The sequence below is a fragment of the Nicotiana sylvestris genome, chromosome 3, assembly GCF_000393655.2.
Source record: "Nicotiana sylvestris chromosome 3, ASM39365v2, whole genome shotgun sequence".
Lineage (NCBI taxonomy): Eukaryota > Viridiplantae > Streptophyta > Magnoliopsida > Solanales > Solanaceae > Nicotiana > Nicotiana sylvestris.
This window is the reverse complement of record NC_091059.1, coordinates 177,224,511-177,237,235: the sequence shown is the minus strand read 5'-3', so window position 1 is coordinate 177,237,235 and position 12,725 is coordinate 177,224,511. Positions and strand designations below refer to the sequence as shown.

Genomic DNA, 12,725 nt, shown 5'->3' with positions numbered 1-12,725 from the left:
GTCCCAGGCTCTCCTCCCAATTTCAACTTCCCATCCAAGGGGTATCTTTGTTGTAAGTTGTAACCAAAACAAAAAATATTATACAATCCAGAATTACTCATTTTCCTTGAATTTCTTGATGCTTTATTGTAGAATAAGAAAGGATCTTTCAAAGTTGTAACAGCAAAAATGGCGGCGCAGGTTCATCTCCGTGCTAATAATTGCATTTTGTTGCCGTCAACGTCATTTTCTGTATTGAATTCTTCAAAAGATTCTGGGGAAAACAGATCAGTCCTAGGCCTGGGGAGATCCTTCTTGGGTTTGAATGACAGAAGAATATTAGCAAACAGGAGAGTGATAAATAAAAGAAGGAATGATTCTTCTTGGGTCATAACTAGAGCGTCAGCAGGAGGTGCAGCAATATGGGATGGTTTTATGCCGGAAAAGAGCTCCAAAGCTCCTGCACTTAGTGACGTTTTCTGGCCTTCTGCAGGTAAGGTTAAGTAGTACTTTGATATGTGTTGAAAATAAAATCAGTTTCATTAATTGTAGTTACTGTTTGTTGATATGTTGCTAATGATAGAATGCATTTACTGTTGAAAAATAGGGGCATTTGCGGCAATGGCTATGCTAGGAAAGATAGACCAAATATTGGCACCGAAAGGGATATCGATGACTATAGCTCCATTAGGAGCTGTTTGTGCTGTCCTCTTTGCCACCCCTTCTTCTCCTGGTGCTAGGGTACGCTTTCTTTCTCATTCACTACCACATCTTCTTCTTTTTTTTCTTAGCTGAAAATCTTGCCTAGTGCTATATATCTTTTAATTTGGTTGGTGGGAAGTGGAGATTGGGGTGGGGTAACTGGCAAAGAGTACTGGTTGTTTTAGCTAGACGGTTTACAACCGCATGCTTATTTTATTTGCTCATAGGCATGAAGATGTGGTCATATTAATGCTTTATATGTGGGATCTTTACACAAATAGCCCTGGTTTTACTGTTTACTCTCTCCGTTTTAATTTATATTGAACTTATTTTCTTATTAACCCGTGCAAAAAAGAATAATCATTTCCCTATTTGGAAATAATTTACTTTTATGCAATGATTTATAACCACACACAATATATGCCTCATTTTACACCATAGTTCAAAAGTCTCTCTTTTCTTAAACTTCGTGGCCAGTCAAATAAATTCACATAAATTAAAACAGAGGAGTACTTTTTTTAGCCAGTATACATAAACTATACATTGATTATATATGATTATACACATGTTATATATAAATTATGCGTATATTATACATTCGTCTTTAAGTAATTGAGTAAGCTGCTATTTAGGTTAATTCTTCTTATATATATCCAATTGCCAAGCGTACCATAAGGTTTTTATGTTAGTTTTGAGGAATGAAGCGAGGTGCCTTTAGTATGGAAAATATGTTTTCCCTCGAAAATCATTTCTAAATGTTTTCCTGTTTTAAGCTAGATATAAAAATATGTAAAACATGAAAATTACTAGTATTTCCTATAAAACTAATGTTTGGAAAATAGTTTTGAGTGACACTAGATGGCTTGAATTGATATTTCCTCGTTTTCCACTCGCCAAACGGTGTTGTCTCCCTTCTATATTGGATCTGATTAAGCGCAATCACTTGACACTTAATCTGTTATTAACAAGGTATAATGAGGATAATTACTAGCCACACCAAATGAGTATGGTTAAACCATTGGTAAAGATTTACATTCAATTAAAGGTTGACAACGATGTCTTAGTTGAGGTAAGTTATAGTGTGATATAAAATACAAGTTGGACATATTGAGAAGCGAAGCCAGGATTTGAAATTTATAGGTTCAGAATTTTAATCATTTTGAGTTACTGGGTTCTAAATCAATAATTTGGAAGAAGACATTTTTATGAAATGTTTTCTGTTATACCGAACACATAAATTTGCGCCAAATTGAAATTAAAAGTATTGCAAAACTATTGCATTTTAAAGATTGATGTCTAAATGTTAATTGGAGCAAAATTCTGAAGCTAAAAGTTAAGATAGTTATAAGAAAATTGACTTTCGCTCGTAAACATGCATTAGAAAATGACCTTCATCATTCCAAACACTCCCGAGGTGTAAGTTACAAATAGTCAACGTACTCACATGTATTCTTCTCCACATAAGTACAATTTTTATCTGTATCTATTATATAAAAGTCAACCACCAAAACCAACAATCTAAGCCATTATAATAAATAAAATTTGAAATAAAGGGAGTAACAATGGAACTGATCGATGAGTTTTAAAACTAGTTTTTTTCAAAGAAATAAAGATTAACTCAATTGTATGACCAAAGTAATAAAACAAGTGCCAAATTTTAAAGTTTTTTTTGGGTAAAAAATGTTCGACTTATTTGAGTAGCCTTATTTGTAATTGTTGGACTCTGTCTCCTAGAGTGAGTAATTCGTATTTTTATCCACAATAAGAGAAAAAAGAAAAGGCCATTTCAATATTGAGAAAACAAACAAGAACTGTTGATAACATTAGCTAGCTAGAGAGCTATTTTTATATAGCAACTTGAAGCGAGCAAAACATGGAGTGGAAAGTGGAAACAGCCACAGTGATGGACAGTAACTGTGCTGTTTCTCATTTGTCGGCTTCCAAAAAAAAGCAAGGGCAAGAAGATAGCAAAATAGTACAAAGTTCTTAATTCGGTTACCAGTTGGTACCTTTTTAATATTTTTAATCTTGTAAAGTCCTTGATCTTTGATTCTCCCTTTTAAAACTTTTGGCTCTGTCTATCCAGAAAATACTTTTTCCTGTGCTGCTTGTGCTTCTCTTTCAATTTGTCCGTTACTGAACATGCAAGTCAATTATCTCCCTGGTAAAGTTTAGCCGTGTACTTTTAATGTTGTGATATTGTCTGTTTTGGGCATAGTATATACAATTTTCTCTAAAAAGCTTCACATTATTTAAGAGTATCTTTATACCTTGTATTTAGTTTCCCGATCTTTTCAACTAACAACAATCTTCCCTCGAACTAAGTTTTATATGGGCCATCACCACAATCCATAGATCTTCCCCTTGAACTAAGTTCTATGTCGCCCGTTAAAACAATTCAAGAGTTAATTTTCAAGATTTATTGTGTGTCACTCACATGACCGAGCATTCATGGCCACCGAAGCCCATAGCTAGCTTCTTCCTGTGCGTGTGCCTCTCTGAGCTACCTTTGGCATAGTAAGGGGTCGTGTGGTTGGAAAACAAGTTATCCCATGATTAATTATCCCGGGATTAGTTATTCCATTATCCCATGGGGCTAAAAACATATTACAATCCCGGGATAACTAATCTCGAGATTAGTTATACCACGATTTTATCCCAACCAAACGTGGGATAAATGTTAGAACATGCGCAACGGAAGCACGCATAAAACCGAGGTATCACAAGCATATAAACTAGACAATGATTTAATTACGGAGATTAGAAGCACTAACCTCGTGAAACTGTTGCACAAGACCTTCACAGAACAAGAATCCACGGCTGCAGTCTTCTGCTATGCTCCTCGTAAAACCTTGGACGAAATTATTTGAGTGGGCAAATAATACAATTCTGAAGAGTGAGTTATTAGGTGAAACTAGTCTTCTATTTGTAGACCCGAAATTTAGCCAAAATGCAGGCTAAAAATCATGTAGGATTCTGATTGTGTAGTAGATTCTGCTAGTGTAGTAGAAACCTACTCTAACTCAAACAGATAACTTTTCTCCCAAGTCTGTCAAAGATTTTACTAGATAGTGCAGGGATCACAGAAATAATAAGAGGCTAACAATTATAGTATTAATTCGAAATTCAGATGAATTAAATCCTACTATAATTAATCGCAGTTTATTCCACTAAAAAACTGCAATTGAACTCCTCAATATGAATTTCGAAATTCACTAACACTTATTTTAACTCCCCATGTTAAGATTACAAATACCAGTTAACTAAACTAAATTACTTATAATTTAATTTAATCAACTAATTAAATCCTTTATAATTCTGCTTAAACTATTTCATGTGATGGATACAAAATTCACGGATCGGGTTTTCACATGAAAACTTATAAGCTTATATATTATCAAACTCAAAGACGAGTCACAGATTCTATCAACCAATTATTATTTCACAAATGCTATTCATTATTGTCCAATCTATTAGGCATACACTAGCTCTGAATAGAGTTATACCTTTTGATAAATCAAAACAATAAACAAATCACATTGATCATAATAACTATATCAAAAAGTATAAGCTTATTTAATGAATTAGAGAAAATATTATATTATATATATATATAAGCTCATTTAATGAATTAGAGAAAATATTTTATATATATTCAGTACAAAAACATCTTTTCTCTACTTGGTCCGTTCAATATACACTAAGTATACTAGCACAAGAACTTGGATTGTGAACATAGTTTATTAATTATACTTTAATCTTGTGCTACAATCATCAAGATATTTTGCCCAACAATATCTTGGATTGTGAACATAGTTTATTAATTATGAGAACTGACAATTTAATCTTTTGTGCATGAGCTAAGACTCCATACACTAAATTGTTTACTACATAACTAAAGGAACACATGTAACAAATGATCTATTTAAAATAATACTTTATTGAATTGGATAAATCAAATAAACAATTGTTATATAAAGAATAAAACTCAATACTATAGCTAAACCGTATAGTTAGTAGTATATCCCAACAATAAACTCATTTCAAAGTTAATTTCGGGATTAATTATCCATTGTTCCTCGTACCAAACAAGCCGTAAAGGTAATAAACCAAGCCTCACGCTAAAGAAAATAAAGGAAAGGGATTTTATAACAAAATAGAAACTTGATAGTAGCTGTAATTAGTGGGCCTAACTATGTGAATCTGAATTTGTCACGTCAGAAGATTAAATCAAAATCACAAAGTTAATAGGCTTTATGTTTACCAGAAAAACTCAATAACCAAGTGTGGCATGAGTTGCCAAAAAAAAAAAAAAATCTTTATCATTTCATTTATTACTTATTAATAAAAGGCTCAACATTTTGTCACAGCTAATTTACTGGTAGCATATACTCAATACCAGCCTTTAGAAATGCTAAATTTTACGTATCTTTAATTGTTCAAGTTCAGGGTTTTGTTTAAACATCTCGAAAATGAGTTCTTGGGCTTTGTTTACACAAGTTAGGGCTGTGTTCAAGTTTTAACTCAAATAGAGAAATTTCAAACTACCCCTTGTCATTTTCATGTTGTCTTTGTCCTCGCTAAACTGTATCCGCCCTCAACTTTTGTAAGTGCAAACAAATCAAATGTCCGGTTGTGTAGAATATGCTGACCAAGAAATTCTGTGTTGATTGAATGTGCAGAAGTACAATATGTTTATGGCACAAATCGGTTGTGCAGCCATTGGTGTTTTGGCATTCACATTATTGGGGCCAGGGTGGCTAGCTCGAAGCACAGCCCTTTCTGCTGCCATGGCTTTCATGATTTATACTCGTTCTGTTCATCCTCCTGGTAAATATCTCTTTTTTATGTTTCATACATAATATATCAACTCCATATTCAAAGCTGATGTGCTAATTATGTATTATGTATGATAGCTGCAAGTCTGCCGTTAGTTTTCATTGATGGAGCTAAGCTGCATCATCTCAACTATTGGTATGCTCTGTTCCCTGGAGCTGCTGCTTGCATTCTTCTATGTTTAATCGTAAGTTTTGCTTCCTCTCTTCATCTTTATTTAACTGCTGAACAGATTTTTCTGACATAAACAATATATTGTTTCCTTATATGGTATTAGACAATTATCACCTAATGAGCTAGTTTTTGAGTTGAGTTTTATCGGCTCTATATTATATTGTCCACGCACCCAATGTCTAATTCTAGGTGGGGGAGGGGTTAGATGTTTCGTATTGATTGAGGAAATATGTTGTTGTCTCCTTATTTGGACAATCTTTACTCATAAACTAATTTTTAGAGCTGAGTTAGATTCAAGGTCTTCACCATTCGCTAGTGTCTCAACTCTGAAGATGAAGTTGGATAAAACCAGTTATTGTTGTGTTCCATTTATGTAACATATCTTTCTTTAAAAAAATATTTAGAACAACCGAACTTTAAACTTTATGTTTAATTCTTAATGACATGATTCTGTAGTCGCATAAATGTCTATAACATATTTTAAACCATAAATCTTAAAAATCTATCTTTCTTTTTTCAATTCCATATCCACTCAAATACCTTACTGTAAAATGGGACGGAAGGATTAATAGTTTGGTGAGTTCAATTTCTGTTTCTAGAATCCGACTGTTAATCAATTCTCTCCTTTTCCAATAATTGCAGCAAGAGATGGTGTGTTACCTAAAAGAGAATGTCAAATTCTGATGTGAAATGCAATGCGTCATATGAGAGCTGTATAAAAGAAAATTGCCTGGTCAAAAGTGAAGGTGCAACAGAGGAATCCACCGTTTCTCCAATAAAGCAATCACGGTCTTTTGATGAAAATGAATATCGTGCATTGTCAAGCGGATAATTCCGGTTTATATATAGTTGTGAATAAGATATGATTCTCATTCAACCCAGAAAAATTAAATATCATATAGCTTTTTCTGGAAATCGTTGTGTCACGGAACTCAATTGATGCTCTTTTCCTATATTTATCAGACTGCAGGTGCCTTTTGGATGGGTGCATCCAAAAAGAATAAGGGGTTTGAAGCAACCAAAAAAAATAAATAAGAAAAATGAATTTTTAGAGTTGCTTGTTGCCTTTTGGATGCGTACGTATCGAATGCACAGAGTTGGAACTAGGATTTGAAATTTATTAATTTGATATTTTAATCATTTTAAGTTATTAGGTTTTAAATTAATTGTTTATACATATTAAATAAATGTTTTAAGCTAAATATAAAATTTTGAATCAAAGTTAGTGACGGCGACATCCTATCTTACACACTACACTAGCTCCACCCCTAGGATCAAGAGATCACTTTCTAAACTTGAAAGTTTTGTTTCACTAACAAAAAACAACACCTAGTCATTTTAAACGACAACTGCGCGTCTTTATGTAGGGCCTTAAGTTCAAAGCAAGGAGAACAAATTCGCGGCTGGTTTTTTTTATTTCAAATAATATACTAGTAGTTTTTTTACTATACTTTACACACAAATATGATTTTCCACGAAACAACTCCTTGTGGCAAGTGGTTAACGAATCAATCACAGGGTAAATTTCGTCGGCGGTGCATCATCAAACGGAAAAGTTCAGGTTTAAACTACCACACAATTTATAAGAGTAGCAGTAGTTTGAATTGTGATTTTAAAATTTCACTAAAGATATATATACACTATATTTTGATGACGTGATGTACTTTTCAGCCCTCACGGATATGATATAAGCTATACGCAGGTTATGTGTTAAAAAATAAGTTAAGTAATTGTCACATCGCATCGAGTCGGACTATAATAATCGGGAAGTTTGAAAAGTCTCTAAACATTATTGATTAAAGCAATACTAAATGGAGTTCAGCAATGGGAAAACTGTTTAAACAATGTTCACTAGAGATTTTTTAAAAAGAAATTTCACCTAAAGAAAAGGTAAAGAGACCAAACTTTCGAGCGTGGAGCCAGTGCACTTTTGGACCATACAAGTATAAGCATATATTGGGGTCAGACACCACATATTAATGACAATTGCCACATAAAACGCATAAATACAAATCAGAAAGGACCCATATATGGACACATATTGGAGTTTCTTTAATTTGCCTGGTGGAGTTGTCATGAAAGTTGATTGATGTAGTGGTTTTGTGCTAAGCACGTTTAACCTTACAAGTTACGACCATCTTGACAACGACTTCGTTAGCTTTGTTCCTGTTGAGATGCGAACAAAGTACACGTTGATAACCGAAAAGATTAAGGGCTAATATTTAAAATGTAAGAATCTTTAAATAGTGTGTGATTTTTTTTGGGAAAAATCATGCGAGCTTTGCCCAAAGCAGATAACATGTTTAGTCCAACAGTTCTTACACGCGTTGCTTTTGAACTCGGCCACTTCATTTTTTTCCTCAAGTATAAAAAGGCTTTTGTCGATAATTTTAATAATTATTGACATTTTCTTGAAAGAACATGTTCAAATAAGTATTAAGTATTAACATGTTCATTTTAATAATTTTCACTGGTGTTTGTTTAGTATTAAGTATTTACAGGATTTGAGAAACTTATTGATTTTCTTAAACCTGTTTTTTTTTGGTACAAAAACTCTATTAACAAGCAACTTCTACAAAGATTTCTTTTTGCAAACTCATATTTTTGCAAATACTTAAACAAACACCACTCTAAGTATTTTAAGAACCTTTTTGGAAAAGTTTGCTTGTTCAAAAGAGACCTTAAGGGCTTTTTAAACGTTCAAAGGTAAAAGGATTTCTTTTCTTGATATTCTTGAGTTTATTACGACATCCTGTATCGGAGAAGCAAAATATATAGAGACTAATTAGCTAATAAAATACTTCTCCCCTTTAGCTCAACTACCTAAGGTAAGTGCTTATTAGCCACAAATTTATTTAATTTATAAGTGATAGATCAGTTTACGTAGTTCAACTTGACCTTGTGGTGATAAACCTACTCAGTACCTTTAGAAAAAGATGATAAACTACTCATCAAACACATACTTTAGGAGTATTTATGTACAAACATTGTATTTTCTAAATATTAACTCTAATAATTTAATTCTCCTTAATGACTTGGTAGTATACTAGTAGTTGTCATACTTGCTTATGTTAGCATTCTTTAAAAAATGGTTGTAATATTTTAGAGTTCATTTATTATTAAATGGTAAGCATCATCAACTTTTATCTCAAATTCTGCCAAACGTCTTTTTTTGTTTTTGTTAATAGGATCGTCAGAATAGTGTATTTGCATACTATTGGCATGAGATGACCTTAAATACATTAATGTGATCGGTGAGAATTTATATACATGATCCCAGCTTGTTTGAGATTGAAGTATTGTAATAATAATTGTTGTTGTTAGTAGGAATACACCTATGTACAAGTTTATTTATATTAAAGACAGCTAACCAAACCAAGCGTACTGCGTACTTGTGCCTACGCAAGATATGTTTAAAAAAAGGGTAGCCCGGTGCACTAAACTTACGCTATACATGGGGTTCGAGTAAGGGCTGGATCACTAAAATCTATTATATGCCGCCTTTACCTTGTTCTTTTGTACTGTTTGTTGGTGAAACAGTTTTGTCTGTTCGACGAGGTAGAGATAGAGCTTTTCTGTATGCCAAAGGTTCATTATTCGGGAAGTCTGTCCAAAAACATTAGTCAATTTTGTTGAATAAATAGGACAAGCGTGGCATATTAATGTGCTAAGATCCAAATGACAATGATCCTTTTAGATTTCACGAATTAGGGACCCTACTGTTTGACAAATTTGCCTTTGATCAATCTCCTTATGAGTAAATAGTACTAGTAGTAATATCCACCAAACTGCTGTTGCTTGATGTTTCATCGCACTTATCCACTGATCCCTTCTGACTTATGTCTTATCATCTCTTTCAACCCCTTGTTTCCAAAAAAATTGCAGTACATAGAAAACAGAAAAAGAAGAAAGGAATTCAGTAACAAAATATATTCTTAGTAGCACTGAACATCATCTTCTGTTGCATGTAATGCTGCGGACTCTCCAAAATGTTGCTTCACTCATATCCTTAAAAAATGCACTACTTTTGGAGGATCCGACACGTACGCGACGGCATTTTCGGAGAATCCGACCAATATAGGTTGCGTGTTTACGGAATGGGTTATGGTATAATTGAACCGTGACCACTCCTTTTGTCAAAATAGTGTCTCCCATTTTGGAATTTCAGAAATGCATCTTCTAGTTGACAAAGAAAAGTCAGATTTCACAAATGGCATTGATGATTGAACAACATGAAGCACCAGCTACATATACCAACAGGTTTACAAATTAAGCGCAATAGCCATAGTTCCCAACTGTTCTGTGACTAGAACCCATCACCTCATTTGGATTCTGGTCCCATAAAAGAGGACTTTATTTATTACAGAAAATATACTGCCATGGATTGTCTCCAAATATACACAACTGAGACATTACTAAACACATAAAATAGTACTATTCCGCATTGCTACATACAACCATGAAACTCAATAGGACCAGAAGCCAAAACCTTGGTCTTCAACTGGAAATCCGAAGTAGCTTACATTTGAGGATGTCACGCGATAATCATCATCCTCGGCTTTTGCAAGCAAGTTGGCCGTAGAGAGCATAGTCTTATTGAATTTTTCTTCATCATCTTGAGATAAATCGGGCGGTTCAGGTTCAAATACATAAGAAGAATCCCCCTGCTCTATGAAAGAGGAATGCACCCCATCAGTGTAATGTGGGCTTTCTGAGTCTAAGATATCGCTCTTACCAGAGCTTAGATCTTCCTGCTGCTGCTTAAGAACCTGAGCTGACACATTGGACATTTTAACCCTTGAAATAGGATCAGCCATGGTTTCTTTTGGCGATGCATCGGAGTGTTTCTGGAAGTCGGGTAGAGTCAATTGCCCGTTTTTTCTCTCTTTGAGAAGCAGCTTATCAGTGAGCTGGAAAACCTGAATAAGGATTGAACCATAAGCATAGTCCACGAGCTCAAGAAAAGAAAATACAGTAACATTTAATTATCCCTATGATGCAAATAAAATCAAGCTTGTAATATAAAGTTTAAAGCTCATTACCTCAGCTCTAAGATTTTCCTTTTCCTTGAGAAGATTATTGTAATCTGATTTCAGATTGTCATATTGATTCCTTAATGCTTCATATTCTTTCTCGAGCTGTTTAGTCTTCCATCGTGCGCGACGATTCTGAAACCATATTGCAATTTGGCGAGGCTGCAGACCAAGTTCTTTAGCAAGCTGGACTTTTCTTTCTGGTTCCAGTTTGCTCTCTTCCCCAAAACTCTTCTCAAGAAACTGAACTTGGTTTTCTGTAAGTCGCCTCTTCTTCTCTGCTTGATGAAAATACTCTCCCAATTCATCAGCTTCATTCTCTTCTTGATCGAATGAGTCAAAGAATGACCTCTTCCCTCCATTAACACGGCCGAAACTGACCATAGAACTGGATCCTGAAATGATAAAATGGCCACAGAACAAAATTCAATCGCTGAATCCATTTCACACTAGTCTGAAATTTTGAACACAACTGTAATTTCTGTGTACAACTAATTGCACTTCTTTTCTTTCTTTCCATTATAATTTGCTATACAAATTCAGTTTCATCACTTGATATGTTAACTTCTATCTTACCTAATCCAATCTTAGAGCCAGTAAACCAAATGGCGCACACATGATCAAACACCAAAAATGATAACTAGTTATCCCAACAGAGCCATTCAGTTCTATATATTGCAGGGGAATTATCACAATCTCATTTGAAGAATTAAGATTCATATTTATACCAAAATTAACCAAATACAGAAATTCATCTTCTTCTGCAAGAATTCGATTCACGAATATACTGATTTGTCACAGACTAGCCCAAAAGATGGAACCTTTAACATATAATCACAGCACTCATCAAGCACACAGAACCATCTATTTATGGATTAACCCTCAAACTAAAAGTATAAAAAAGAAGAGATTTTTCTTCTATTTATCGATTGCATGGTAGCTAGGGGGAATTGGCAATATGTGATCGTTCTGGCACAGTGACTTTTTTATTATGTAAAATACAAATCTAGAAGAGGGAAAAAAAGTCAACGCTACTTGAGAAAGAACAAAAATAAGCAGTAGGAAAAGATACACATACCCAAATAAGAAGAAGAAGAAGAGCCGGGGACAAATAGAGAACCAAGATGCTCTTTTGCAGTAGTAGTAGAAGAAGAAGACATAACCCTCTGTTTCTGAATCAAAACACCGTCGAAATTAAAAGCACCAGACCCACCACTGTAGAGCATCCCTGGAGCCATCATAGCTGCGAATTATGTAATATTACGAAGCTGAGATATTCAAGAAACAGCCATAGGCGTGTTCCCTTTATGTATCTGGGGTTCCTGATATCACTGCCACCCCTTTAATCTTGGACAGCAATATATAAGGTTTGATGAGAAAGAATAGTGATCTAGAGCTTATGACGAAAGAAGCTGGTGATAATAATTTCGGTGATGTGGGAAGTGTGAGAGCACCTGCTGCTGATCACCATCAACATCATCACCCTTGTTAACAAGGATTAATACTACTATAAACACACAGACAGAGAGAGAAAACTGGCAAGTCTCTGTTTTCTTCTTCTTCTCGGGAATAAAGCAGAGGAAGGAGGGTGTTGGATTGGAGCAGAGAAGAGATGTGAATAAAAGAGAGAATTTAGATGATGACAAGAGTGTATGAGTTAAGCCACCAAGCGTTTCATTTAATTTGTTCCTCTTCTCTCTGGAAGAAGACTACTTAGCTTCTCTTTGAGGGGCTTTTAACGACACGACATTACTTATTTAGCTTCTCCCTGCTCCCACCAAGTCAAATAAATACATACTCCTATTGTATTTTTAAATAATCTTTATCGTTTAATCACATATTATACTTTTTCTGCTCCAAATTATATGTCTTGCTTTCTTTTCTACTTTTTTTTGGTTTCCCACCCGGTGTCACGTACTCACATTGGAGCCCGAAGCGCTCCCTACCAAGGATTTTTCCATACTCAAGGCTCGAACCCGAGACCTCTGATTAAGGGAAGAT

General features: G+C 34.4%; 2 protein-coding genes across 2 annotated transcripts; one reads left to right on the top strand and one right to left on the bottom strand.

Annotated features, from left to right (window-relative positions):
* On the top strand, positions 1-6,744 carry LOC104223912 (uncharacterized). Its single transcript, XM_009775444.2, has 5 exons — positions 1-472; positions 587-720; positions 5,364-5,511; positions 5,598-5,704; positions 6,334-6,744. The coding sequence occupies exons 1-5, from the start codon at positions 169-171 to the stop codon at positions 6,373-6,375; spliced, it is 735 nt and encodes a 244-aa protein (XP_009773746.1). The 5' UTR covers positions 1-168; the 3' UTR covers positions 6,376-6,744.
* A 3,170-nt stretch (positions 6,745-9,914) lies between these two features.
* On the bottom strand, positions 9,915-12,483 carry LOC104223913 (homeobox-leucine zipper protein HAT5-like). Its single transcript, XM_009775445.2, has 3 exons — positions 11,803-12,483; positions 10,734-11,119; positions 9,915-10,610 (listed from the first exon to the last, which is right to left on the bottom strand). Exons 1-3 carry the CDS (start codon positions 11,963-11,965, stop codon positions 10,158-10,160), a joined length of 1,002 nt encoding a protein of 333 aa, XP_009773747.1. The 5' UTR covers positions 11,966-12,483; the 3' UTR covers positions 9,915-10,157.
* Between the last annotated feature and the right edge of the window lie 242 nt (positions 12,484-12,725).

Bases quoted from the DNA above. Each gene is read 5' to 3' on its own strand.
- LOC104223912 (XM_009775444.2), top strand. From the start codon at position 169: ATGGCGGCGCAGGTTCATCTCCGTGCTAATAATTGCATTTTGTTGCCG. The intron at 473-586 runs GTAAGGTTAAGT...GTTGAAAAATAG, and splicing joins CGTTTTCTGGCCTTCTGCAG to GGGCATTTGCGGCAATGGCT. The intron at 5,705-6,333 runs GTAAGTTTTGCT...CAATAATTGCAG, and splicing joins GCATTCTTCTATGTTTAATC to CAAGAGATGGTGTGTTACCT.
- LOC104223913 (XM_009775445.2), bottom strand. From the start codon at position 11,965: ATGATGGCTCCAGGGATGCTCTACAGTGGTGGGTCTGGTGCTTTTAAT. The intron at 11,120-11,802 runs GTATGTGTATCT...TTATCATTTCAG, and splicing joins TTCTTCTTCTTCTTATTTGG to GATCCAGTTCTATGGTCAGT. The intron at 10,611-10,733 runs GTAATGAGCTTT...ATCCTTATTCAG, and splicing joins AGGAAAATCTTAGAGCTGAG to GTTTTCCAGCTCACTGATAA.